General features: G+C 40.8%; 1 protein-coding gene across 17 annotated transcripts in view; it reads left to right on the top strand.

The window, feature by feature from the left end:
* The window catches only part of PCDH15 (protocadherin related 15), a 789,181-nt gene that overhangs the window by 637,985 nt on the left and 126,871 nt on the right, over positions 1 to 24,325 (top strand). For all 17 annotated transcript variants that reach the window (XM_047088664.1, XM_047088665.1, XM_047088662.1 and 14 more), the window contains 2 exons: positions 8,786 to 8,895; positions 10,274 to 10,414. In XM_047088664.1, coding sequence (XP_046944620.1) covers positions 8,786 to 8,895; positions 10,274 to 10,414 — 251 coding nt within the window. The remainder of the gene's footprint in view (positions 1 to 8,785; positions 8,896 to 10,273; positions 10,415 to 24,325) is intronic.

Raw genomic sequence — 24,325 nt, forward strand, 5'->3', positions numbered from 1 at the left:
AGCCTCTGATCTGTCAGCACAGAGCCCGACGCGGGGCTTGAACCCACAAACTGTGAGATCATAACCTGAGCCAAAGTTGAAAACTCAACTGACTGAACCGCCCAGGCACCCCTAAACAGCATATTTAAGAGGAAATCACACACATACACACACACCAAGAGACTGACGGGGAGAGATAGTCCAGGCGATTGCAAACAAGGGAAAGCAGGAGTTACTACACTAATAGCAAAATACGTGGAATCCAAAGTGGAAAGAAGTAAACCTGAGTACATATGTGCTTCATCTCACTGGGTAGAATGTAGATTTAAGTGAGAGAGCTACGTTTCCCCCTTAACTGTATCCCTATGGTGTCTAATGCAGTGAAGATCATATGATTTATTGCCCAAAGTAGGACACTAATGAGAGTAAAGGGGGACACCCTACAATAATTTAAACCAGGGCAATGGGCACGACTGGGGGCTGTCACAGGTAAATGAATCATAGGGTCATTGCTACCTATAAATACAGTACTGTGCTCAAGCTAGGTGTCCTATAAATGCTTGATGACTCCTGGATTGGTATTTGTGACCAGAATTTTGTTTTTCCTATGTGCCTCCATCACCTGTTACTGCATAACCCTCACAATTTGGAGTGATTGCCACCCAAGTCCAGATCCTACCCTGTGGGTGTCAGGTCCTCTATTTCCCTTCATGATGATGTTTCAAACTCAGGTCCTTGAGGGAAGCAGTCCTGGCTTTTTAAAAGATTTACATCTCAGAGAGGCAGAGAAATCATTTACAACTGTGAGTTTTCCAAAGCAGAAGCCAGTAATATAAAATACGTGTGTTTTTTTTTTTTTTCTTTATCCATTCATCCACCAGTGGACACACAGGTCGTCTCCATGTCTTGGCTGTGATAAGTAAACTGCTATGATAAACCATATTGTTGCAGTAAATATGGGAGTGCAACTAACTCTCCAAAATAGTGATTTCTTTTCTTTTGTGTGTGTACCCCAGATGTAGCATTGCCGTAATTCTGTTTTTCTTTTCTCCCTCTCTCTCTCTTTTTTTTTTTTTTGACAACAACAAGAAATGCACTCCTTTATTTTGAAACATCAAGTGGCATAGTTCAAGCTCTGAGAACTATGCAGGAAGGTGAGGGCAGGTGTAGTGAGTTACCGTAGCAAATCCTCATAAGTGTCCTATAGCAGAAGCATTGATGTGACTGTCTCTTTATGATTGAAAGGAGGCCATCTGATTATTTTTCAGGAGATCTAAATGTGAAAAAAGTGGGAGTCATACTTGAATCTAGGGCCAAATCAAGCAATTTTTGATCTTCAGTCCAAAATCCTTACTTTTAAAAATATTCAGACATACGCTTTTTTTTAATTGTCATTTAAATTGTAATAAGTTAACATATAGGGTAATACTGTTTTCAGGAGTCGAATTCAGTGATTCATCACTCTCATGTATCTGCTGTTCATTTTTTGAGGAACCTCCATGCTGTTTTCCAGAGCGGCTGCAGCAGTTTGCATTCCCACCAACAGTGCACAAGGGGTCCCCTTTCTCCACATCCTCACCAGCACCTGCTCTTTCTTGTGTTGTTGATTTTAGCCATTCTGACAGGTGTGAAGTGATAGCTCGTCATGGTTATGATGTGCATTTCCCTGACGAGTGATGTTGAGCATCTTTTCATATACCTGTTGGTCATTAGTATATCTTCTTTGGAGAAAAGTCTATTCATTTGCCCATTTTTAGATTAGATTATTCTTTTTTGATGCTGAGATGTAGAAGTTATTTATGTATTTTGAATATTAACTCCTTATGGATATATCGTTTGCAAGTATTCGCACCCATTTAATAAGTTGTCTTAGGTGCTTCGTTAGTGACTTCTTTTGCTGGAAAGTATTTAAGTTTTATTTTCTATTGTTCCTGTCTGTAAGACAAGCTTGTATATCATTATACTGTTTATGCTAAACTTCCAGATGTATAGCCCATAAAATAGTGTATTAATAAAGCTATAATTTATGGAGTACTTATGATGTGCTAGGTTTAAGGAAAGCTTTTTGTACATGTGTCGCTTAGTACACGCCACGATTTTCTAAGTAAGTAATGTCCCCACTTTACAGGTAAAGAAATAAGAACAGGAAAGGTAAGAATTTTTGCAGGGTCCCATAGGTAGTAAGTATGAGGGCCAGAATTTTATAAATGATATTCCTTGGTCTGACCCCATAGACCTACTAAACCAGAATCTTTAAACATCCAGGAGATCTGAAAATTTTACGATTTTTTTAAATGTGTATTTATTTTTGAGAGAGACAGAGTGTGAGCAGAGGAAGGGCAGAGAAAGGAGACAGAATCCGAAGCAGGCTCCAGGCTCTGAGCTGTCAGCCCTGAGCCCGATGTGGGGCTTGAACCCGCCAATTGTGAGATCATGACCTGAGCTGAAGTCGGACACTTAACAGACTGAGCCACCCAGGCGCCTTGAAGATCTGAAAATTTAATAAGTTCTTCAGCTAATTCTTATAAAGTTTGGGAACCAGTGACTAAGAGAGATTAGAAAAGGTCTGTTAATGAGAACAATAAATGAAACCAAGGAAGACACACACCTGAGACTGCAGGTTTGGATTTCGAATAGTTTTCTGGACTTGAGGAATTGTTACTACTCAGGGCTTAGGTTTGCTTGTCTTCAACATGGAGACACTTCATGGATCTGAAAAGAATCCAAACTCTTAAAAAGCAAGTACGCTTTGGAAAAGATGTAAAAAACACAAAAAAACAAAAAACAAAAAGCAGTTTCTAACCACTTGGTCCTTTACTAATCTTCTTTTCTATAACCCACCGTAAAAGTACTGGGAAAGCAGCCATTTCTCTCCTGATTCATGTTCTTTTAAAACCACTTGTCTTGGTTAAATATTTAAAATCAGATCACCCTGACGCAGTTACTCCAAGGTTACAAATAATAGGAGTTCCAGTGGATTTTTTTTCCTTCCTATTTTCATTAAATTCCCTTATAGTAGATATAAAAACAGTTCCTTAATTGACACTGATTTGCAAATATATTGAATTCAGACATGTCAAAATAAATTAGATTTGTCTCTCAGTAGAAAGAAAGCAATAGAGCGAGATTGAATCCCAGTGAAATTTTATAGCGTCTATTTACACACACTTTTATATCCTAAACTGCACAGCATTTAAAATAATTAGGAGCTTTATGTAACACATATAACATTTACTTTTACTGTTACTTCTTGAACCCGACAATAAAACTAGATTTTAAATTGTAGAATAATTGTTTCATCTATATTTATACTGTAAAAACTGGGTCTGCCATTGAAAACTGCAAAATCTATAATTATGTAGCCATTATTCAGATGATTCAGATATGTTAAAATGTATTTAATTGAGAGAGATTTATTGTCATCTATATTTTCAAATAACCAATTTGAAACATTAAGCAGATATCTATGTATTAATTTATGCATCCATAAGAAAATTATAAGTATTTTGCATATAAGTTATGTATCAGTTAACTTCTCTGGATTCCACTTCATCTACAAAGATAGATTTCTAAACGATAAGTTTGGAGTTATTTTGATCAATTTTCTTCTTACTCAAAAGCAGCTGTTCGTTGTACATTCTTACAGTCTAATGTGACTGAGCAATAAAAATATAAAGCCCCCAAATGACACAGGGGAAGCTCACGTACATATAGTCTGGAAAAGGCAAGAGTATACAGACAGTCAGGGCGCCTGGGTGGCTCTGTCGGTTAAGCGTCGGTTGGCTCGGGTCGTGATCTCACAGTTTGTGGCTTCAAGCCCCGCATCGGGCTCTGTGCTGACAACTCAGTGCCTGGACCCTGCTTTGGATTCTGTGTCTCCCTCTCTCTCTGCCCCTTCCTTGCTGGCATTCTGTCTCTCTCAAAAATAAAGATTAAAAAAATGTTTTTTAGGGGCGCCTGGGTGGCGCAGTCGGTTAAGCGTCCGACTTCAGCCAGGTCACGATCTCGCGGTCCGTGAGTTCGAGCCCCGCGTCAGGCTCTGGGCTGATGGCTCAGAGCCTGGAGCCTGTTTCCGATTCTGTGTCTCCCTCTCTCTCTGCCCCTCCCCCGTTCATGCTCTGTCTCTCTCTGTCCCAAAAATAAATAAACGTTGAAAAAAAAATTAAAAAAAAAAATGTTTTTTAGTACAAAATATTATGTAAGCAGTAAAAATAGAATGGCACTGGGGCACCTGGATGGCTCAGTAGGTTGAGCATCTGACTTCGGCTCAGGTCATGATCTCACGGTTCATGAGTTCAAGCCCTGAGTTGGGAACCTACTTCGGATTCTGTGTGTGTGTCTCTCTCTGTCTCTTCCCCTCCCCATCTCGTGCTCTGTCTCTCTCTCAAAAATAAACATTAAAGTACACAGACAGTATAAAGATCAGTGGTTTCCAGAGGTTCAGGCAGAAGGAGGGATGAATAACTGAAGAAAAGGAGAAATTGACGTCACCAAAACTATTGTGTATGCTATTGTAGTGATGGCTATGTGACATCATAAATCAGTCTAAACCCATAGAAGTATACAAGGCAAGAACAACCTCATGTCAACAAAAGACTTTAGTTGATAATTATGTATCCGTACAGGCTCATCAGTTTTAACAAATGAGCCACACTAACGCAGGGTGTTAATAATATGGACAACTAGGGGTGGGAGTGCATATAGAATCTCTATACTTTCTGTTTAATTTTGCAGGAAATCTAAAACCACTCTGGGGGCGCCTGGTGGCTCAGTCCGTTAAGCATCCAGTTCCTGATCAGGTCACGATCTCACGGTTTGTGGATCTGAGCCCCGTGTTGGGCTCTGTGCTGACAGTGGGGAGCCTGCTTGGGATTCTCTGTCTCTCTCACTCTCCCTCTCTGTCTCTCTCTCAAAATAAATAAATAAACTTAGAAAAAAAATTGAATTTTAAAAAAAGAAAACTGCTGTAAAAAAAAAAACAAAAAAAAAATGTGGTGTCAAAAAGTATACAGCCGTTTTACATGTAAAAGTTAGGGGAGGCAAGGAGAATGCGAATAGTGAGATTAATGACCGAATCACATGTAAATTTGATATCTCTCACACCTGAGCTTCTTAAATTGAAATATGATTTAGGCTTTGTTTAAGAGCTAGTTTAGGTGATGTTGGAGTTGTATTCAGAATCTGGAGGTTTTATTTAAAACGCCCAAGAAAGCCCAAAGTGTTGGCCTCGGGGGATAAATCACAGCCAGGCTCCATGGGGGGTGTGGCGGTACCCATGGGCATCCAACCCTGCTGGGATCCACCGCTGTGGAAGAGTCTCTGAAGGTCCTTCCTGGAGGTGTTTTAAGGGGATGAAACCATCAGTGTCTCCAGCGTTCACGGCCCATATCTGTTAAAGATAGAACCACTGTCATTACAGTGCTCTTATCTGTATCTCCTGGGGGGACAGAGACCCAGCTTGACTGAAGATGTCTAGGAAGGGTCCCCAGGACCTGAGCTACCCAGGCGCCCCTGAATTTTTTTTTAACGTTTATTTATTTTTGACAGAGAGAGAGACAGAGCATGAGTGGGGGAGGGGCAGAGAGAGAGGGAGACACAGAATGCGACGCAGGCTCCAGGCTCTGAGCCGTCAGCACAGAGCCCGACACGGAGCTTGAAATCACAGACCACAAGATCATGACCTGAGCTGAAGTCGGATGCTCAACCGACTGAGCCACCCAGGCACCCCGAAATGTTGTTTTTAAAGTTTGAAATGAAGCTGGCATTTTTCTAACGTTAAAGCTGAAGGTACATTAGCTGCAGACTTTATATTTCTGTACTTTATAAGAATCTGACAAGAAATTAATTATAGGAAGTATAAAACTTAGCTCTCAGCTCATGAGTAGTAACAAGATAGACAAGCAAACAATTTAAGCAATGTTACTTCCACGAGAGGAAATTCAGGTTATGAAGGTCACCCCAGAATATGGCCGACGTGTGTTTTCTTATGTCAACATTTTCTTATGTCAACATTTCTTATGTCAGCATTTTCTTATGTCAACATTTTCTTATGTCAACATTAAGATCTTCATACATTGACAACTCATTGCTCCTAACATTCAAGCCACGTGTGTCCATTATTCTTGCACGTGGCCTTATCTTTACAAACGTGATGAGTGAAAACAGCACATACATCGTCTTGAAGTTTTTGAAGGTCAAAATTAGGTTGCCTGTGTTCTGTTTTCATAGTCGCACCCAGGCTTGAATCGAGGTGGTGGCCAGGAGTACTGTCTCCTGTGAGGCTTGACTAGAGAAAGGGCTGCTTCTGAACTCATGTGGTTGGTGGTAGAATTCAGTTGAGAGGGATGTTGGGCCGAGGGCTTCAGTTCCTTGCTGAGTGGTGGCAACATCACTCTCAGTTCCCTGTCCCCTTCATCCAATCCAGCGAGGGAGGGAGTCAGAGCCTACAATCTACAGTCTTATGTAATGGAATCACTGGGGTGACAAGTCATTTTCTTTGCCTTGTTCTGTTGATTCACATCCAGCCACAGCCTGGCTGTCGGGTGAGACAAAGGAAGGAATACCAGGGGGAGCGATCGTTGAGGTCCATTTTGGAGACGATCGTGTTTCCATGACTCTCTGATTTTAGTCCTTTCCAGGTGTTTGACTTCACAGCCACCATGGTCAATCACTAAGCAATGGGACAAACAGCAAATCATTTTAAAGTCTCCTTTATCATCTGAAATATCCTACGAAAGTGTCATACAAAAGCCCCATCAAAACCAGCCTTTGTGTCGCTTTGGTAAATGTCTCCTTTTTGTGGTAGACTATTACCGTCTCCGTTCAAATTACCAGAGGCGTCTTTATCTCACTAAACTGACACTGTGCCCACATGTACATAAATTGCTCATAGAATGTAATTGTTATCTCAGATATCTTATTTTACAAGTATCTGCCTCGGCAAATGTCTCCTTTTCTAACCTAAACATCTTCTTTTTTAATTAGTGGGAACATTTTTGGTTGGATATGATAGAAATCCTAGATAAAAGACAATGTGTTTCAGTGGCTGAAATGATGAACTCACCTCGTGTTAAGTATAGCAGCATTTAGAATACTAGTCCAAGGGATCTATTTCCAGCCTGTGGTTATTTCATTTGTGTTGGTATCGTGATCAACAAGAACCTTCTCACAGGGTAACATCAAAAAACATGAAAATTCTTGCAAACATTTTTTTCTAGCACTTAAAATAAAATTTCTGGGCAAGACTGCCATTGGTTTTACAGGAGACATGAACACTAAGCAAAGGAGAAAAAGTACCCTCAGTGGCCAGAGGTGGATAATGAGTCTATCCATACACCCTGGGGCCTGGGGAGACCTTACCCCAACCACTTATACGGGGTATGGAGGAGGTGTCGTTGTCCAAAGTGTCATTTGGATACTGTAACAAAGGAAGGCGAGAACAAAATACATGTGTACATACATACTTTATCATTTTCATTAAAAGTTATATAGGTGAGTGTTTATTCTTTAGCAAAAAAAAAAAAAAGTAGGTCTTGAACGTATAGTGAATATATATGGACCCCCATTAAGGGTTAAAGTGTCTGTAAAGGAGATCACTTTATTTACATTTAGGTCGCTTAACAGAGCATATGGACTAAAGGGGCAAAGAGCTCAGCAATCTGGACATGTTTATAAAGGGTGGGATAGAATTAATTTTCCGGAATGTTATTATAGTTCAGGATTTGTTATCAAAGGGCTCAGTGACCGCACAGGGTAACCACACAGTGTAATCCAGAAGAGAAGAATTGAGAGCATGGAGAGAAAAGTAAGCAGTGATATTAGAAGAGTAAGTATCCTAAGAAAAAGTCATGTGGAACAAATGACAGCAGGGTTCGTCTTGTCAGCTGGAGGAAAGATGAGGAAGGTTACAGAAGTTGCATGTACTAGGTAGATTGGCTAGACCACAGAAAGATTCAGAGATGCTGTCCAAACCTCTCAGTTGCCAATTTTTTTTTTAAATCTGTTGGATCTGGGTAGTATAAATACCTGTGTTTTATAAAAGCGAGATTATTTTCATTAACTTACGATTAAAGCTAGGATAGCCTAGTTAGAGTGACCGATATCGTAAAATAAAATGGAGAATTTGAGAATGAGATGTGTTGTTGGAAATACAGATTGGAAATTAAGTGAATAATCCCAATACTGAGGGCATCACATGGCTGCAGTTGAGTGAAATAAGTGAGTTCAAGAGAAAGGTGAGTTTTGTGACACCATCTGTTCACATACTCTTAGAACCATTAGAGCTTCCCGGTCGAGCAAGAATAAGGGCTAGAAAGAGTCATCTGGAAGCTATTTGCTTGAGTTTGCTAACGTCAACAACACAAGAGCAACATTACACTTTAGCAAGTTGAGGGAGCAGATCGGAACCGCTGGCTTTCAGTTCAGAAGGTACCGTAGAGAAACGAGTAGAGAGAATTTTGTAGAATGTTTGGCAGATAATAAAATAGTATCTGAAATTAAATTATATTTTTATTTTTATATTAATTATAATTTATTTAATTTAATTTTATTTAATTATAATTTATTTTTAAATTAAATTAAAAATAACGCAGGTGACATGGCATTCGTAACCGAGATCATTTGCATCATTTTGAGCCCAGTTTCTTAGGGCTGGCGTCTCAATGTGGGACTACCGTGAAAACTTCAGAAAATGTATTATTCAAATAAACGCACAGACACACTTAAACTAACACATTGTATTATTGAATTCCAAACTCTGTCTTGACAAATGGACTGTAAAAAATGAATCATCTTCTAAAACCTGCAGACCCCCTCCGGTGAGCGAACTTGCTGCCAGAGGCACAACGGTTGGTGTCATTTCTGCAGCGGCCGTCAACCAGAGTATCGTGTACACCATTGTCTCAGGAAACGAAGACGGTGAGTGGATCCTCAGTCTCTGTTTTCGCCATAAACTAACCAACTGGGCTCTGAGATTCATTTCGGATTGAATTACTACTTACCCCATTTTTCTAATAAAATCCTCTCCAACTTAAAAGCAATTGGTACATTTGGGGCGCCTGGGGAGGCTCAGTCAGTTAAGCGTCTGACTTCGGCTCAGGTCATGATCTCGCAGTTGGTGCGTTCAAGCCCCGCTTTGGGCTCAGAGCCTGGAGCCTGCTTTGGATTCTGTGCCCCTCTCCCTCCCTCCCTCTCTCTCTCTCTCTGTCTCTCTCTCTCTCTCTCTCTGCCCCTCCCCCACTTGTGCTTCCTGTTGTCTCCCTGTTGTCCTGTTTTTCTCTTTTGATAAACTGGACGGCCAGGCATGTCGTAAGCGGTCAGGAAAGAGTCAATATACATGTAGTAAGTACATAAAGATTCAATATCGAATATTTGTATGAATGAGTATAAATAAATGCCGTTAAGCAATTTTCAAGGAAATTCTAAGTGTTTCAATGACCAACCATTAACTAGAAATCACTCTCCCTGCAGCCAGTGCTCACATCTTACTTTTCTTGCTGCCTTTCTTCTTTGTTCCCACTGTGCTGTTATGCCCCCTCCCTAAATATCACCAACGTCTAATGCCCCCTAGGATGTGGAGGACCATCCAAATCCACTGTGACTGATGGAGTGTGCAGTGCTTCCCAAATGTAATTGACTGATGAGACACTGATTTCCAGGAGAATCTCAAAGTAACTGGAAAATCAGGGTATTCACGTAAGGATGCGCCGATGATAATCTGAAGTTTGTGAAAGCCTCCTGTCACTTTCACGTATTACGTATTACATTTATTTATTTTTGAAAGACAGACTGTGAGTGGGGGAGGCTCAGAGAGAGAGGGAGACACAGAATCAGAAGCAAGTTCCAGGCTCTGAGCTGTCAGCACAGCGCCCGATGCAGGGCTCGAACCCATGTACAGTGAGATCATGACCTGAGCCCAAGGCAGAGGCTTAACCGACAGAGCCACCCAGGCACCCCTCACGCATTACTCTTGTTACAAGAAGTGATTTAGGGGCGCCTGGGTGGCTCAGTTGGTTAAGAATCCGGCACTTGATTTCAGTTCAGGTCATGATGTCACAGTTCATGAGATCGAGCCCTGCACTAGGCTCCGTGCTGACAGCATGGGTCCTGCCTGAGAGTTTCCCTCTCCCTCTCTCTCTCTCTCTCTCTCTCTCTGCCCCTCCCCCACTCCCTTTCTCAAAAATACACTTTAAAAAAAAAAGAAGTGCTTTTAAAATCACAGGGCTTTTAAAGCGACTTTTTAATTTTCCTCTTATAGTGTGAGGGAAATGATCAAGAAGCTGTGTTTTAACTGCAGGTCTGTTTGGAATCCACAACATCACGGGTGTTATCTATGTCAATGCCCCTCTGGATTACGAGACAAGAACGAGCTATGTGCTTCGCGTCCAGGCTGATTCCCTGGAAGTGGTCCTCGCCAATCTCCGAGTTCCTTCGAAAAGTGAGTCATGTTACTTCAGCACTTTTAAGAATTTTGGGGTGCTTCTGCTCGTTTCCTAATGAAATACACATGTCTGAAAGTTATCAGGGGAGAGCTTGGGAGACCATCAGCGCTTGGGGCTGACCCCACGTCCACTTCAGCCGCTGAGGCAGGACAGCGCAAGGAGCGATTTCGTACTCCTGAAATATCAAGGCAATAACATGCCGTCTCCAAATTTTGTATACGCTGTTGTTAGAATAACCTTTATTCTCAGTCTCACTGTAAGACTGGCGAACTCTCTGGAATGTACTGTTAACGGGAGGGGATTGTTCGACATTCTCTCAATTGTGTGGCTTCTTGTACTTACGGATTTTCTTAAGTGCAGAGGAAAATGTGGAAAATGCATCTTCAAACAGCGACTAACATATATTGTAAATTATGCATGGCGTGATATTTAACTCACATCCGTTTCTAGGAGATGAAAATTATTATTCCTATTTTACAAAGACAAGATAAGAAAAGGTTAAGTGACTTTTTAAAAAATGACACTATAGGTAAATGAAAACCTGGAGATTGAAGCTCACATCTTTTCACTCCAAAATCTTTCTCCCACACCTGTCTGTGGGATGCACAGGAGAGCAAGTAAAGCCAATTTGTGAAGGGACCCAGCAGAGGTTCTGGGAGATATTACTAATAACGAGAGAAAGGCTGGTCTTTTCCATCCACACAGTTAATACTCCTTTGTACTTCAGGGAGTTCATCTTTTTATAATCACACCAACTTTTTAACAGTATAGAAGACCAGAGAAAAATCTAATCTAATCATTGGTAGAACAGAGGCCCAGAGAGAGCGTGAAATGGGACTCTGAAACAGTGACCTTTGGCTCCGGGTCCTTCCCGTGCTGGTGCTCCTTCAATCAGCGTCCGTAGGCTCTTTCCATAATTTGGCTATTGTTGAAAGTGCTGCTATAAACACTGGGGTATGAGTGCCCCTATGCGTCAGTACTCTGGTATCCCTTGGGTAAATTACAGAAAGAGCCTAAATGTCCATCAACTGATGAATGGATAAAGAAATTGTGGTTTATATACACAATGGAATACTACTAGGCAATGGGAAAGAATGAAATATGGCCTTTTGTAGCAATGTGGATGGAACTGGAGAGTGTTATGCTAAGTGAAATAAGTCAGTCAGAGAGCAACAGATACCATATGTTTTCACTCTTATGTGGATCCTGAGAAACTTAACAGAAGACCATGGGGGAGGGGAAGGGAAAAAAAAGTTAGAGAGGGAGGGAGACAAACCATAAGAGACTCTTAAAAACTGAGAATAAACTGAGGATTGATGGGGGGTGGAAGGGAGGGGAGGGTGGGTGATGGGCATTGAGGAGTGTACCTGTTGGGATGAGCACTGGGTGTTGTATGGAAACCAGTTTGACAATAAATTTCATATTAAAAAAAAAAGGAAAAAAAATCAGCCTCTGTAGAAGGGGGAGCAGGGAAAAGGAAGAGTGAGTGAGAGGCCCCAGGAGGATGCAGGTGCCAGAGGGAGAGAGCTCCAGGCAGTGTGAGAAAGGAGACCAGGAGATGTGCCCTCCAATCTCCTCTTCCAGGTCAGTAGTGGATGGTCATGACAATAATGATTCCTGATCTAGGTAAAGAGCTGCACCTTGCTTGTAAGGGTACAACCAAGTCATTTGAAAAAAAAAATCAGATTATACAGGGTGTACCTTTGGAATTAAAGGAATTAAGTTGTGTTCAGTGATTATTCATCACTTGCATAATCAAATTGTTTAAAAATAGCAGGCCAGGGGCACTTGGGTGGCTCAGTCGGTTAAGCATCTGACCATGTCAGGTCATGATCTCACTATTTGTGAGTTTGAGCCCCTCATGGGGCTCTGTGCTGAACTCGGAGCCTGGAGCCTGCTTCGGATTCTGTGTCTCCCTCTCTCTTTCTGACCCCCCCCTGCTTACAGTCTCTCTCTCTTTCAAAAATAAACACTAAAAAAATTTTAAATAGCAGGCAAGTTTCTTCAGCTTTTAAAATCTTTAAGCTGCGGGCAATTATATTTTTATAAAATATAGAGGAAGCTTCAAATTGTCAACTGAATTGTCTAAACCAGGAGTCAAAAAGTTAGAGTGGTTCTAAATTATATAATGTAAACAACCTTCTTGCAACTAAGAAAAATATGAAAGCTATTTGAAAACTGTATTTGCCATCTTTATTTGAGAAAAAAAAAAAAAGAAAGAGATTTAGAAAGAAAAACCTAAATATATAGGTCGTAGAACTTGGCAGTTTTCAAGAAACAGCTCCAAATTCTCGGAACAAAGACAAAGCGTTAACTTTTATGTGAGTGTGTTACAACTAGTTCTCGTTACTTTAATGTAAACCTAAGGCTAATAAAAATTTAGCTAATGTACCCATTAGTGTTCTTACACGTGCCCAAGTTTGCCTGTAGAACTGAGACCAGTTATCAGGTTCCTGAATTAGCCTCTCAGAAGTGAATGAAGTCTACAAGCTAAATGTTAGTTTGTTTAATGCCTGATGCTTTTAATATTGTTATTAACATTTCGTGACTGACCTCTGCCTCGTGAGTCTGTAATACAAACTCATATATTTAAATAACTGTTTCACTTATTAATGACTCTTAATGGCCTATAATCAACCTCTAGTTCATTAGCTATGCAAAAATAAGAACATTATGTAAATTAGGTTAATTAATTAATGGTCTAAAGGTTTATCCCTGCTTTAGAAGTAGCTGTCCTGTGGTCTTCAGCCATATGTCATATGAATAAAGTAATAAAGAAGGGAGATTTGATTCATTAAAGAAGTATTTTATCATAATTCCTTTACCAAGAATTTATTAATGAAATCGTTTGCAAAGTAAGTTTTATAACTATGCTGTAACTGAACTTAATATTTAAATGCAATTTCATATTTAAAGTAGGACCATTTCAGAACTCATTTCATAATTTTGACCCTAGGAATATTGGAAACATGCTAATCTTTCACTGCAGACATTTCAAACATACATAAAATTCCAGAGAGGATTATAATGACTCTCCAAGTGGCGACTACCCAAGTTCATTACCAAGTCCCCAGAAATGCTCTCACCCACTCCCTGCCTTATTATATTGAAGCAGGTCAGACACACAATATTTCATCTGCAAAATATCTCAATATGTGTCTCTTAAAAATAAGGACCCAAAACTTAATCATAATACCATTATTACTCCCCCAAAATTAATAAAAGTCCCTCCATATCATTGAATATCCAGTCAATATTCATATTAAAAAATTAGACCCATCTATTATGATTGGTTGAAAAGGGTTTTAAGTGTCTCTGTTAAACTATAGGCTTCACCACCACCACCTGATTTGACTCCCTCTGATGTTTATTTGTTCAAGATTTCGGGGGCGCCTGGGCAGCTCAGTGAGTTGAGTGTCAGACTTCAGCTCCGGTCATGATCTCATGGCTCGTGAGTTAGAGCCCCATGTCAGGCTCTGCTCTGACAGCAGGGATCCTGCTTGGGATTCTGTCTCTCTCCCAATCTCTCTGCCCTCCTTGGCTCATGCTGTCTCTCTATCAAAATAAGTAAACGTTCAAAGGAAAAGAAACCAGATTTCTGAAGAGTGGGTTTCAACTATTGAACCTTCAAGGGGCCACTTCAGATCTTGTTCTGTCTCCTTTATTTCCTGTAAAATGGTAGTGAGAGCTAGAGGCCCTGTTTGATTAACTGTTTTCTGGGTTTTTTGGTTGTTGTTTTTTTTTTTTTTTTTTTTTTTTTTTTGGTTTTTAACAAATAAATTGTAGGCGATATTCACTGCTTCCTTAAAGAGGCACAGCAGTCCCTGTGACTCTCCTGATGGTTACAACCCCGATAGTCATTTCCTATCCATTCCTTCCTTCCCTTTCTTCTGCATTTATTAGCCAGATATTTCCATAAAGAGAAACTTCTCCATATCAAATATTTAATCACCCCAACATCCTCCTCCTGTAGGAAAGACAGGGAAAAAAAATGTTTGATTCTTCCCTTTTATTTCTTGGTTTTCAAAATAATGCACTGACTCACTCTCCTACTCCAAATGTGACCGCTGCAATAACAAATGTTTTGGGTTTTATGGGCCATATGGTCTCTGTTGAACTACTCAGTTCTGTTGCAGCTTGAAAGAAGGGAGAGACAGTATGTAAACAAAATGGCGGCTGTACTCCAACAAAATTCTACCTGTCCAACCAGGCTGTGGCTGGACTTGACCTTTGTTGTGACTCTTACTTTTACTTTACATAATCCAGTTGGCCTCCCCCTCTTCTGTCTGTTTATCTCCTCCTGTGAGCAATGCTTCTGTTTCATCCACTTCCTTTTCCCACATTTCTAATCTGAAGAAATACTGTTTTATCCCTGTTAATAAGATAATCAGTCATTGAACTGTCTACAGTTTATCCTGTAATAGACTCCTCAGAGTAGGATTATAAGAACGGCATTTCCTATATCTTTGTGCATTAATGACAGTTTATCTATGGACCTGGAAATTGAATGTAATTTGATTAGATATAAAAGCCTCAAATCGTATTCTCTTCATTGGTCTTAAATATTTCACTCTGGATTTTTCTTCCATGGAGTATTACTGCCAAAAAGAAAAATGACAAACTTTTTTTTTTCCCAAGTGAGTGTTTGTCTTATTTCTGAATTTCCAAGGAATTTACTCTTTTTCTTTAAAGTTCAGTAGTTTTATTGGAATGTGTCTTGCAATTGGCTATTTTGAGTCATTTTCTACATATATACATAGCATATGCATTCAACTCTTATTTCAGAAAACATTTCAATTCTAATTTTTAAAATATTTTTGATTCACTAACTCGGTTTTCATCATAGGAGACCCCTACTATATAAATGATGAATATTCTCCTATCTTTTATATCCCTTTATCTCATATCTCAATATCTTTATTAATTACATTTAAATATTTTTAAGATTTTAATTTGAGTTTTTCTAAATTCTGATACACATTTTTCTTTCACGGTTTCTCTTTTTTCCTAAATAATTTTAGTTTGTTTCAACATACTACAGTACAGCTTGAATATTTTTTCAAACACCTTGATGTTTTAAAAGCTATTATTTTGCTCACTGTTCTTTTTTTCCTTGTGGGCTTTAAACATAGCCTTTTTCAAGTTTTCATGTTTAAGTGAAATTAGATTCTCCATACTTTTAAAAGAGGTAAATGGGCTAAGATAGCTTTACTAGCTCTAGAATATTATTTCAGGTATTTTCACAAAGCGATAAAGAAAACATTATCCTGCTACTTTTAGAAATCTGCTTGCCTTTTCTGTTTGTTTGTTTTTTTAATGTTGATTATTTTTGAGAGAGAGAGTGTAAGCCAGGGAGTGGCAGAGGATCCAAAGTGGGCACCAAGGGGCGCCTGGGTGGCGCAGTCGGTGGAGCGTCCGACTTCAGCCAGGTCACGATCTCGCGGTCCGGGAGTTCGAGACCCGCGTCGGGCTCTGGGCTGATGGCTCGGAGCCTGGAGCCTGTTTCCGATTCTGTGTCTCCCTCTCTCTCTGCCCCTCCCCCGTTCATGCTCTGTCTCTCTCTGTCCCAAAAATAAAAATAAACGTTGAAAAAAAAATTAAAAAAAAAATCAATTGATTTTATTAAAAAAGAGAATAGAGGGGCGCCTGGGTGGCACAGTCGGTTAAGCGTCCGACTTCAGCCAGGTCACGATCTCGCGGTCCGTGAGTTCGAGCCCCGCGTCAGGCTCTGGGCTGATGGCTCGGAGCCTGGAGCCTGCTTCCGATTCTGTGTCTCCCTCTCTCTCTGCCCCTCCCCCGTTCATGCTCTGTCTCTCTCTGTCCCAAAAATAAAAATAAACGTTGAAAAAAAAAAAAATTAAAAAAAAAAAAAAGTGGGCACCAAGCTGTCAGCACGGAGCCCAATTCGGGGCTCAAACTCTCCACCATGAGATCGTGCGCTGAGCCCAAGAAGTTGGAGGTGTAACCGGCTGAGCCGCCCAGGCCCCCTTGGACATCTGCTTGCTTTTATCTGCACTCCCACATTCACTGAAGAAACTTTCTCTTTTTTTCCCGTCTTTTGCCCTCATTGTCGCCGCCCTGCTCAGTTTCTATTTTGCTCTCAGTGTTTTCTCCTTTCTCGTCAGCGTGGAGGTTGCCCCTTTGCTTTTATGTTGCTGTAGTCACCTTTCCATTTCACTGGCTCCCAGGACGGCAGAAATGCTTGGCCTTCCCTCCACCTCCTTAAAAACAGGTGCCGTTTTCACACATGCTGATAAGGCATAGAACTTGATAATGCGGAGAGCTGTTTTCTCTGCTCATCTTCTGTGGTTTGGAGCTTAGCTTGTTGCCATATTTCGCTGGGGATATTATCTGTTTGTGGTGTGATGGCTAGGATATTACTCTAATTACATAAACGTGAAGGTGAGGAGACTTGGTGTAGGAGGACTCCCACAAAAACAACTCTCCACGTTAATAATTTCGTTCCATGGCTGTTGATACAGAGACTCCTGGGTCACAGCGTTAGGACCTCGGTGCTCAGCATGAAAGTGCCAACTGGAGGATCAGCATAGAGGTCGGCATACAGTGCGGGTCCCAGAGCTCCAGACCCCACAGGCAGGTGCAAGGCCAGGGAAGAGGGCACTGGGTGGAGGGCATGGCGGGGAAGCAACAGGAGCTCGGAGATGCAGCCACTTTTATAGCAGACAACAGCGGTCTTCCTAGAAAGGGGGACCAGGGAAATTGCTGGACCATGCAACGCGTGTCTGCAAGACAGCATCTCACTTCTCAGAATTGCCAGCCGCATAAAGAGTTCTGTGCCCCGGTGGGGGGAAAAGCCCGGGGCATCACAGTGTTGGCACAATCAGCATGACACACGGGGGCTGAAGACCCCCCCCCCGCCCCTCCCGCCGCCCAGGGAATTCTGTCCCCAGGACTTGACCATCCAAATCCCGATCTCTTTTTAATGAGGCATGATTCAGGAGGATTCAAATATTACATTTCACCTTAATCATCTTCTTCAGATCCCTAAATGCACATTTTAATCCAAGGATATTTGAAATGATTGTTGAATCAGTGGAATTGTTTCACAGTCGATGGATTTTGGAGAATGGGAGCTCTGGGACCCTCTGCAGCTTTCATACTGTGCTAGCTGATATCCAGTTTAGGATTCAGATTTTACTCACATGCTTTAGATTTCCCATATAGGGCCTCTAGATATATATTTCCTTTCCTTAACTGCTTTTATCATTAAACCCCACTAATTATACTGGGAAGTTATAATAAATATATGATCAAATGAATGATGTATAGAAGAATCCAAATTAACAGAAAGCATTTTTAAAGAGCAAATTTCCCAAGAATGGAAAAATAAACATGAAGAGAAAGGGTCTAGTTCATTAGCTTACTGCTAAAGTAAAAGTAGGTGAAACAAATTGTATCCCAATAAGGCACAAATATGATAGGCTCCTCTCTTTTTCCCACAACTTCCTATTCAACAAACTGTGGGATTAACGTATCACTGACTAGTCCGGGGCATAGAGAGAATTGTTTGTCTTTGAGGGCTAGGCCATCCCACTGCCTTGATGCTGATTATTAGTATTTATAATATGCCAGGCATTATAATAGGGTTTTAGGGCACAGAGATCTTGAAGTGAAGTTGCTATTTCCAAAATCCTTTTTCCCACTGCCAGACAGACCATGCACCGTGCACCATGCACCACGCAATGACTACACTATTAGGGATCTATTAGCTGCTGGGGATCCCAGCACAACGTAGCACAAAAGAGTGAACAGCTAATGTGTGGGATAATCGAGAAGTCTTTTCAGGGGGATTGATCTGTGCGCTGTCTCCTAAAGAATGAGCAGAAGAGACTTGAAAGGATACCTCCAAACACTACTAGTGAGCATGTATTAGAAACGATGACGGAGCGCCTGGGTGGCTGAGCTGGTTGTGCGTAGGACTCTTGGTTTCTGATCGTCTCGTGAGCTCACAGTCCAGGAGATCAAGCCCCGCCGTGGGCTCTGTGCCCACAGCGTGGAGGCTGCTTGGGCTCCCTCTCTCGATGCCCCTCCACCGCTTGTGCTCTTGCTTCCTCTCTGTCTCTCAAAATAAATACACTTAAGGAAAAAGAAATAAAGAAATGAAAAGAAGATAACTCTTAAATTGGAAGTTTAGAAAACAGTACCAAGATAGGGGCGCCTGGGTGGCTCAGGCAGTTGAGCGTCCGACTTCGGCTCAGGTCATGATCTCATGGTCCGTGAGTTCAAGCCCTGCATCGGGCTCTGCGCTGACAGCTCAGAGCCTGGAGCCTGCTTTGCATTCTGTGTCTCCTTCTGTCTGCCCCCCTCTCCTCTGAAAAATAAATAAAGCATTATTATTTTTTTTAAGTACCAAGATACAATTGACCTAAAATGACCAAGAGACGTGCAGGAAATAGATACAGATTGTCAAAGATATTTAAGATAAAAACAAACAGATCAGTAGTTTACCACTCTTTAAACCCTTACTCCCAAGGAGAATAAAAATGATCAAGCGAACGGGGAGTTAGAAAGGACTTTATCTGAACTATTCCTTTGGGGGAAAAAGGTTGTAAAATTGTGTTTGCGTGCCATTCCCAATACATCCATCCCCAGAAAAGGGGATGTGAGAGTAGGAAGTCTTCAATCTCAAGTGTATAACGTTAGTGACGAGGAAGAACACGAGTCCATGTCCCAGAGCTGTCAGCGAGGGACTGGAGTGCCCACAGCTATGAGGACAGCTGGCAGGATAGAGCTGTGGCCACATGAGGACAAGCCCGTGCTTGTGGGATGACGCAGGCAGAGAACCGGTGAATGTGGTCCAGATCTGGGACACCGACGAACGCTAGCTTTTGTCGAAGTGCAGAACAATCACCTGGACGACGGCAAAAAGCAGAATGTGGAAATGGACTGCTGCCTCCGTCTAAAGGGATGAGACAGAGCCAACTGAAATGCACGTCCCAACCCCAGGTGCTGCAGAGGGCACGCCCGTGCTCAGAGCGCCCCGCCACCACGTCTGCTTGAAACACAGGTCCGGCCTCAGGGGGAACCTTCCTGTCTTCCTGCCTCCCTCACCAACCCTTCCTGCCTCCCTCACCAACCTTTCCTCCTCAGCCGCCAGGGCCAGAGTGTTATGACGCAGCAGCCAGGGAACGGTGACGAGGCTGATTAGTAAGGAAAAAAGAAGTCTCTTGGGGCACCTGGCTGGCTCAGTGGGATGAGCGCCTGACTTTTGATTTCAGCTCAGGTCGGATCTCACGGTTTGTGAGTTCGAGACCTGCGTCGGGTTTAGCACTGTCAGTGTGGAGCCTGCTTGGGATTCTCTCCCTCTCTCTTTGTCCCTCCACTTCTCTCTCTCTCTCTCTCTAACTAAATAAATACATAAGCTTTAAAAAATAATAATTTAAAAAGAAGTCTCTTACAACCTCTTCCCCAAAGGCAGGAGACTCTCCAGGATCATATCTCAACTGGAGAGGAAGAAAATGTTACCTTTAAATTAAATTTGAAGTATTGATTAATATATTGAACTAGGTTACTTTTTTTAATGTTTATTTATTTTTAAGAGATGGAGACAGAGCCCGAGCAGGGAACGGGCAGAGAGAGAGGGAGACACAGAATCTGAAGCAGGCTCTAGGCTCCAAGCTGTCAGCACAGAGCCTGATGTGGGGCTCGAACTCATGAACCATGAGATCATGACCTGAGCGAAGTCAGATGCTTAACCGACTGAGCCACCCAGGTGCCCCTGAACTAGATTATTTTTAACTTAACCATGATTATAGTACTTTATTTTTTTTAATTTTATTCTTTATTTTTTTTAAATTTACGGGGCGCCTGGGTGGCGCAGTCGGTTAAGCGTCCGACTTCAGCCAGGTCACGATCTCACGGTCCGTGAGTTCGAGCCCCGCGTCGGGCTCTGTGCTGACAGCTCAGAGCCTGGAGCCTGTTTCCGATTCTGTGTCTCCCTCTCTCTCTGCCCCTCCCCCGTTCATGCTCTGTCTCTCTCTGTCCCAAAAATAAATAAAAAATAAAATAAAATAAAAATAAATAAATTTACATCCAAATTAGTTAGCATATAGTGCAACAATGATTTCAGGAGTAGATTCCTTAGTGCCCCTTACCCATGTATCCCATCCCGCCTCCCACAACCCCTCCTGTGTAGTACTTTCTATTAATTAAAAATGTTTGCTTTTTTTTTAGTATCAGGAGTAGCCTGAGCTTCTGTTCAGCTGCGTGCAAAAGGCTGCCCCAAAATCAGTAGGATGAAAGGAAGAGCAGAAAAGACAAAATAGACTTCTATAGTTGTATTCTTTATGTCCATGTGAAGCACACCATTTCAGCATGGCTGGAGAACAGAATATAGTTTAAACATTTTTTAAATTGTTTTTGAACGTTTATTTATTTTTGAGAGACACAGAGTACAAGCAGGGGAGGAGTAGAGAGAGAGGGAGACACAGAATCCGAAGGAGGCTCCAGGCTCTGAGCTGTCAGCACAGAGCCCGATGTGGGGCTCGAACTCACGGAGTGTGAGATCAGACCTGAGCCAAAGTCAGACGCTTGACCGCCTGAGCCACCCAGACGCCCTTAAGCATTTTTAATGAATTTAAACTACTGGAGGATAGGAATTTTTGTCTGATTATTGCAACATTCCAGGAGCCTAAAGGCATAGCAGAAAAATATAGTCAGTAAAGTTTTACCCAGTAAATGAGCAAGTCTGGAAAAAGAAGGCCGGATTATGAAGGGATTTGGCTATCAGGCTAATGGTATGCACCCGTACAGCCCACCCATTATCCCCATTTAGTTCTCTTCTGCTGGCCCCATTCTCTCAGGTATCCATATTTTCCTGCTTGCTTCTCGTATTGAGCATTATTTTTGTTCAAATAAGTGTCTTCATTTCATGAAAGAAAGACAGTCATGAAGGTATTCATGTTTTTCATGTTTTTTCAAAATTCTGAACCCCCTTTTGTGCCTATGTTCTCCGTCTCCGCAGACCAGCTCGGTCTCTCCTGTCTTTTCAGGATGGAACGTCACGTTCCCAGAGAGACCCCAAGGGTCCTGCGTCCAGAACACATTCCACGGACACTTACATCAGTATTCCTGCCACTAAGTCATCGCCATGTGTTTATCCTGATGTAGAGAAAGAACTCTAATATGCACCTTTGTAACTAGCTCCTAGCTGGATACTTTGACTTGTGGGATTCCACAACTGAAATGCAATTTTTCTTTTATGGTAAAGTTATAATTATCTTTAAGTGTGGAAGAAGAAAAAAAACACAGCTTTTTATAAATGTAGCCTTGTGTTGTGATTCAATAGCTGGCCTTTCAATCAGGAATAAATGACAGCGCAATTAAGATAAACCTTAAATGGGTGATAAAACAACTCAAATGCTATTGATTTCATTTTATAGTTTTGCTTCAGGGTACATGCTTGTAATACATTTCATTTCCTTGGCTTTTCTGGTTCTAAACAGAAGGTCTGTGACAAGTAATGCTAATGACTCTTTACCCGTGATTGACCGACTCACAAAGCATTCCTCATGCAAGTTGGGTGACAACATCGTAGCATCTCACACGTTATTTTCAGTCCTGAAATCCCAGATATGTTCCAGGTCTTATACTTGTTCAATAAATATATAACCATGAGTTTAGAACTATATTCATATACTTTACTAATTTCAAACTTGGAGATTACATTATGAAAACTAATACCGTTATATCCTTTATTGTATTTTTGTCGCTAACATTCTAGGTATCTTCTATAAACACACAGTTAAAACAATTACATTCTAATGAAACAAAACTTTATCTGTCCAAGAAAACAACTGAATAGTGCAAAATATCTTTGCTTGGAAAAACAATTTTAAAAATTCTTATGAAATTTTATTGATACATTTCAGAAACCAAGTACATTCACAAAATATTCTTCCATTGACCCCAAAAGTTATTTGTTGAACCCATGACAAAGATTGTTATCAACCATTCTAAACAGAGTGCAGATTATAATACATGTTTCTTCACGTGTATTATGAAGAAAAAGCCCTGTTTCATGAGGAAATCATTTTATATCCCTTCCATGGTCAAATAAAACTAAAATACTTAAAAGGGTTTAGGAATGAATAAAATTGTTCTCCTTAACTTATACCTAAGATTAAGCCCCAGGGCCTAAAGACAGGTGATACAATTTCTTTATTCTTGGGGACTTCTATTTAATTAATATAGTTAATAATTTAATTTTTTCCTTGCCCTTTCAAGCAGAATTTAAATTGAGTTTTGAATGGAGCCCATTTAGTGATTCACAAATATTTTTGCAAACTTGAATTCTGTTTCTGAGAGCAACAATCATTCCATTAATAATAAAGCCCCAAACTATGCAATAGAAACTCTATACCTTTTGCTTCAAAAAAAACTCCCGTTTCAATAGAGGCAAACTAAGCTCCGGCAAATGCTCATGAAACTATGCACAGCAGAAGTGAGATCTGTTAAATCGTAGATATTACAGAAATAGCAGCATTTCCAGAAATGGAAAACAGAAACAACTCTCTGAATAACATAAGCATAAAATTTATCTTGCCTATTACAAGTACAGGGGAAATTATCAGAATTTTTGTGTTGAATACCTTGATTCCTCATATTGTTGATGAGTACATCCATTGGCCCTCTACCCGCTGTTGTTACACGACCAAGGTCCGCTATTCTCTGTAGAGTAAGGCAGCACAAGTCTTTTTCCTATTTTGCTAAAGATTTGGATAGCTATTACATCATTGTATTTATTTTTATCCCTTATAACAAATAGAAAGTGAACGTTCTTTTCTCTTACTGACATGTTCTACTTTGACCAGTCTTAACAAGCTGACAAACTTACTGATAGGTTATTTTTAGAAAGAAAAACAGTTGCCCACTAACTAGACAAAAATAAATTTCAGCATTATGTTTAAATAGTAAAAAGTATGGGGGAAAGTGCCATACAGAAGGAACATAAGGAGGGTGAACTTTCAGAAGTTTTCATTGTCTCTCCTTGAAGGGGTTCTCCATACTGCTTAGCATGTCCTAGGTCACTGCATTCTTAATTTCCATATTGACTGAGTTCTTCCCCCTTTATCTCAAGGAATTGCTACACCTTGTGGTTTTCGGTTACACCGTTCCCTGGTCCAAAATGTACTTCTGTCGTTGTTTTCTGGACCTAATCATTTTACAAGGCTCATTTTACAGCTCTTCTCATGTTTTACCTTTCCTTAATCACCCAGGGCCCCTATCAAGTGAGGAACAAATACATCCGGCCTGTCAGTTTTCAAAGGCAAGGATGTGATATCCTGGTGCCTCAGTTTCCATCACAGAGACAACTCCGAGAATATAAAGTTTGAGATGGATCCTAGATAAAGTTTGGGACAGATCCTAAAGGAGACAATAGTATGGATGACATTCTGGAGGAGATCAATTTCAGGGGAAAATAGTGAATACTTTTTTGTGCAATGGAGAATTTGCCTGGTTAACCATATTTGATGCCATGCGCTAACATTTTCTATAGGAAAAACCACTCTTGTGTTTTCTATTGCTCTACTCAACTTTGCCTTGTTGACATCTATTATTTATATTAACAACAATATTGTACTTAACTCTTGGATCTTGTTATGACTGACTTTGGCCAACATTTATGTCATTCTTACCTGGAATAATTAATAGAGCCATAATATTATTATTATTCTCAGTGATTGTGACTTGTTAAGCATATGAAGTGATAATAAAATACTAGATATATGGCAAAATAACAGAATCTAGTGCATTCCAAAATAAAAGCTGTGAATTCATGCACAGTATGGGCTGTAGAATACTATGCTATTTTTATCCTGAAATCAGGTGTCACTTACCTTCGATGACATGACATGGATTGGAAAGTTTTTGTGGTTCCTCTTGTA

This window comes from Lynx rufus, unplaced genomic scaffold, assembly GCF_022079265.1.
Source record: "Lynx rufus isolate CCGP_SWC_20201006 ecotype Redwood Valley unplaced genomic scaffold, mLynRuf1.p SCAF_25, whole genome shotgun sequence".
NCBI lineage: Eukaryota > Metazoa > Chordata > Mammalia > Carnivora > Felidae > Lynx > Lynx rufus.